Here is a 4,966-nt window from a genome sequence, read left to right on the forward strand (position 1 = left end):
CCCTCATATATATATATATATATATAACATGAAAATTTAAAAATCTTTCAACCATACCAATTAAATCGATATTGAAATTTTAATCAGAGAGAAATCCCAAAGAAGGAAGAAGACAAGATATTACCCAAGCCAAGCCACAAATCTACAGAATTAAAATACAAGCATAGAATGAAGATGCTGACTATATTAAGTGTGACACAACTGATTTACAGAACTTATAGCAGAAGAGCGTAACACTTACGAGTCTCGTCACAGCTTTCCTTCCTTGTTCATCACCACTTTCATAAACACTTCTCAGAGATCCAGGAAGAACTTTCCAGAATTCATTTACGAACTCACTTCCCTTTCGCCTACTATTTTGCAAGATGTCATTAGCCAAGTACAGAAAAGAGACACGCTGCTCTTTCTGGGAACCATTGAACAATTTATCCCATGTTTCAACAATTTCCCTTGCCTTCTTGCGATGGGAAATACACCATCGGGATAGTGCTGAGTGGATATGTAAGGAATACAAAATACACGGATCTCGTCAAAGAAGAGTAAAGGAAATAACCAAATCACAATCAAATCCAATCAAGTGAATTGTTATCACTATTTTATGGGGAAATCAATATCTCTGACAATACATCTTCAAAAATCTTAAGAAAGTGGAGAAAATTGAACAAAATGCTATCCTCATTTGCCAAATGGCAACACAAAAAATCCAACTAGCTATTGATAATTCAGGTACAGGCAGTAACATACATCTCAAACATCTTTGGCTTCTGCAACACTAATTATCTCCTTAGGAGAATAGGAAGGGTTCCCTTAGGAATATGCATGAGACTATGCCGCTCTGTACATTCCTTTATTTTTGTTGCATCAGTTGTTTAATAAATTCACTATCCTGCTTTATACTGCTCTTCTTTCTTTGATGTTTGAATAAATACTTTCCAAGGACAGCCAAGTGCACAAACATCCCACATTAATGCAAGATCTAGAAAAAGGCAGTCAAACCTTATAATTACATCAATGACTAATTCCATGACTTGTTCACATAGAGACAACTCAACCGTACTCCAAGGCTCCCCTTGAATAAATGCTTTTCAAATCCACTAAAAAGATAAAAAAGAAAATTCATCTAAACATTAACTATAATTAAAAAACTCATCATGTTTCCTAGCTACTATTCAAATAAAATTGTTACTTGAGCATTTAAACCAAATATATGAATATGATATTAGAAAGAAATGACTAGGTACAATAGGGGAAGGAAGAAACCTCAGGAAAAAACAAAGGAAAATATTAAGTCAACTGGCTAAAAGATGGTTGAAGAAAAAAATGTTCAAATTATTTGTGGAGTAAATAGCAATTACATAGAACATAGATAAGCAATTCAAGAGCTGGACATTAGAGCAATAACAGAAATAAAAAACGACAATCTGTCCACCATATTGATTGTAAAGGAAGAGCAAAGAACACCTTTGGAAATACTTTCCTCCAAAAAACTGTGAAACTATTATAACATCCTAACTTCTTTATTCCTGCCAAAAGGTCCAAAATCTTCTTGAAATATATCATTAGAAAAAGTTTCAAGGAAAAAAGGACACACCCAGTTTTACCTTCTAACATGCTATTAGATTTACATAAGAATTTAACCACCCTATATTAGAAAATAAATGAGCCTGTATACTTATGTTGGAACCAACAACAACAATAAAGCCTTATCCCACTAGGTGGGGATACTTAAGTTGGAAAGATCTTTGAGCCTGATGGTGACTTCTGCAACCTGAAAAATGCATGAATAACTTTCAGATATATTTCATTCAATCTCCTTTCTAGCCTTGTACTTCTAAGCTACTCCTACTTTGGCTAGACACTTTCTTACTTTACAGGGTTACACACAAGAAAGAGGTAACATAAGTTTAAATAATATTCACCTGTTTTACGTCAAGCTAAACCAATTGTACCAACATATATAATCATTTCCAGAGAATTATCATTAGTGGTCCAAGTCTTATTTATTTCACTTTACACTTAGGGACAGTTTAGACAAACAACTTAATTAAGCTCTTTTGGAAAAGGAGCTTAAAACATACAGACTTATATTAAAAGTAACTTATAAATAAATTATTTTGTGTTTGGTTTTTCAGTCATAAAAGTGCTTATTTTAAAAGGAAAGTGATAAAAAAAAACTTTTTATTATAGAAAAAGTCATTTTTTTTAACTTTTCCATAAGCACTTTAAATGACTTTTTAGAAAGTCACAAGTTAGTTTTGAAAATTGTACCAGGTATTAATGTTGTAACTTTTCATAAGTTATAAAAAGTTACTTATGAACCTATCCAAACTAGCCCTTAGTCATGAACTGAACAGCTTCAGCTGCTACAATGTCCCTTCACTTATTGACATATACAAGATACCTATACAATTGCATACTATAGGTGCAACAGTCACTTTTATCTTCCAATCATAGACCACAAAACACACACACATTACAACCCCAAATACCAGCTTCAGGATAACAAATTCAATCTTACGGGAAAAATTTCTGCAGCTGCTTCTATAAAGAAGAAGCAAATAAAGCCAACCTTCTGCTTTTGATCTAAATCCATAACATAACAAGATCTATCATATGTACCAGTTACTTCAACAAGGTGGCAAAGAAACTACAGTGTCTGGCTAATAACCTGCAAAACTATAACTTGCATAACAAGAAATGAGACCACTAAGTAAGTAGCCCATGTCAACTCATGCACTAAACTAAACAAACATAGACACAGATCACATTTCTTTAGATTCATTTATCTAAACCTAAGGAAACCATACTGCAGAGTTACAGACATTGAATTCCATGTAATGAACACTTGTTGCCAAAAATGAGATATAGGTGCTACAAGCAACTTGATAGCACAAAAATAACCGAAATGGAAAATAGCATTACAATAAGGAAAAAGGTGGGAGGGGGAGGGGGAGTGGGGCAGAATAATTGATTGATGAAGGATACTTTCAATGCTTTGCTGCGAATTGTTGAGTTTCAACAACTTCTCTGCTAATATCTGTCCATCAAAATCGTCGGTGCTCATTTTGACAAGTTTCACATGCCCTGGAGTTTTTACATGCAGTGCACAGTATGCATCAATCAAAAAGGATGCAAATCAATCATGAAGAAACTCAATCAACTTCTTACTTCTATATATATAAAAAAGAGAAAAAGGACAATAAGTATCGCTATAAGTATGGGAATGCAGCAAAGCCTGCTATTCGCTAGTATAATATAATTCAAATAACAACTGCTTTCCCCAAATCTAGTACGAGAATAACTGTTTTCCATCAGTTCCTTAAGAAAAGATCTATAGATTATAGTATAAGAGATATATAGCCCACAGAAATGTTTAACTAAGGAGTTGAGAGTGTTTAGAGTTGCCATGATCATTTCTTTAGCATCTCTCCCATTCTGATCTAAATCCCATACATGTTCCTAGTAACCATGTGACATAGTTCATAAGAAAGTTGACTTGACCAAATGTCCCTACATCAAACACTTATTAGACAAAGCATTTCTTGCATTGCACAGATGGTCTCTTATTTTATGTCCCACCTATAACTGAAGAAAATGCCTCGTAAAAGTCATAGCTTACCTAACATCAGTGCAAAAATATATACTGGAAACAAAGGGGGCATCTGAACAAGCACACTACAAGAAGATTAATACATCAACCTCCCGTTTAAAGAAACTAATAGGAAAAAAGAAATTAGTGTATCTAACCATTTGGAGCACGCTTCAGAAAATGAACTATTAAACTGACAAAATATAAATAGAAAAAGAAAAAAAAAAAGACACTCTTAAACTCTCTCACAAATAAGATTGTGCCATCAGCCAACTACAAGATTCTCCAAACTTCCTCCAACATTATTTCATCAGAACTAATAAGTCAAAAAGCATCCCTTTACAAAACCCTATAATAAACCACTACTACAAACTACCCTACGGAACAGTAGAAAACAAAATAATCACCACGACCAAAAGCAAATAAAGCAACTTTGAACTATTAATTTGAGGGAAACAAAACTATGTCCTATATTCTCATTTGCGTTTTGATACTATAAGACAATAAAATTACCACTAGCTAATCATACATACATACATACATACATACATACATACATACATACATACAGCATTACGAACACTGTGCAACTAGAAATTCCAGACTGCTCAGAATTTGAAAGCGAAATGAACTCGTTCTAAGTCACCGTTTTATAAAAAGTTCAATATTCGAAATCTAAATATTAAAAAAATGAAAAAACAATATTATAAAAATAAAAAAATGGAAATCGTTGGGGGCAAAAAAAGAAAATAAAAGAAAACCAGGAGATTTAGTTGGGGAAGAAGCAGGGTATGATATTATCCAAATCTCGTTCGGTTTCGAGGAGAAAACCTAACATTTCTTTTCGTTTTTGCAAGGGAAAACAGTGAAGTGGCGGAAGCAAGGACGGGTTAATACTTACAAGGTGAGGAATGGGAGAAGCAGAAAGACCGCCGTAAATCGCCGCCGCCGCTGCCGCTGCGGAGAGAGGAGTTTCCGTCGTTTTGTGTTGATGCTGTGTTGAAGTGGTTTTGCTGTTGGCAGAAAATAGTGAGGGTGAGGATGAGAAAGAAAAAATTATCTGAGTTCAGTGTCGGGCTCCTCATTTACTATAGAATTTTCTCTTTTTTCCTCAAAATTTTATGAATTAAACTATTTTCTGTGAAAAAACACTTTGAAGTAATAATAAAAAGAATATCTAAATCTGTAATATAAATAGTCACCCAAAAAAAAAATCTGTAACATAAATTAATTATTTACAAGTTATTGATCAATTAAAAACGCAAAACAAAAACTTTCTCAGGTTTAAAACGCCGAAATTTTTCTTAATCACTAGGGGAAAAATTCACCTTAAACACTATTTCCTAAATAAAAAATATTGCACTCTTTATTAATTAA

At 33.3% G+C, this 4,966-nt stretch overlaps 1 protein-coding gene across 3 annotated transcripts in view; it reads right to left on the reverse strand.

Annotated features, from left to right (window-relative positions):
• LOC107604745 (regulation of nuclear pre-mRNA domain-containing protein 2) overlaps positions 1 to 4,715 on the reverse strand; it is a 12,513-nt gene extending 7,798 nt beyond the window's left edge. Inside the window, exons 1-3 of one of the 3 annotated variants that reach the window (XM_021104642.1) lie at positions 4,491 to 4,715; positions 2,986 to 3,084; positions 242 to 525 (exon numbers count right to left, since the gene is read on the reverse strand). In XM_021104642.1, the coding sequence (XP_020960301.1) occupies positions 242 to 525; positions 2,986 to 3,084; positions 4,491 to 4,674 (567 nt within the window). In that variant the 5' untranslated portion in view covers positions 4,675 to 4,715. The remainder of the gene's footprint in view (positions 1 to 241; positions 526 to 2,985; positions 3,085 to 4,490) is intronic. The other 2 variants (XM_016306410.2, XM_021104643.1) reach the window with 2 other exon arrangements.

The sequence above is a fragment of the Arachis ipaensis genome, chromosome B06 (genome assembly GCF_000816755.2).
Source record: "Arachis ipaensis cultivar K30076 chromosome B06, Araip1.1, whole genome shotgun sequence".
In the NCBI taxonomy this organism is placed as follows: Eukaryota; Viridiplantae; Streptophyta; class Magnoliopsida; order Fabales; family Fabaceae; genus Arachis; species Arachis ipaensis.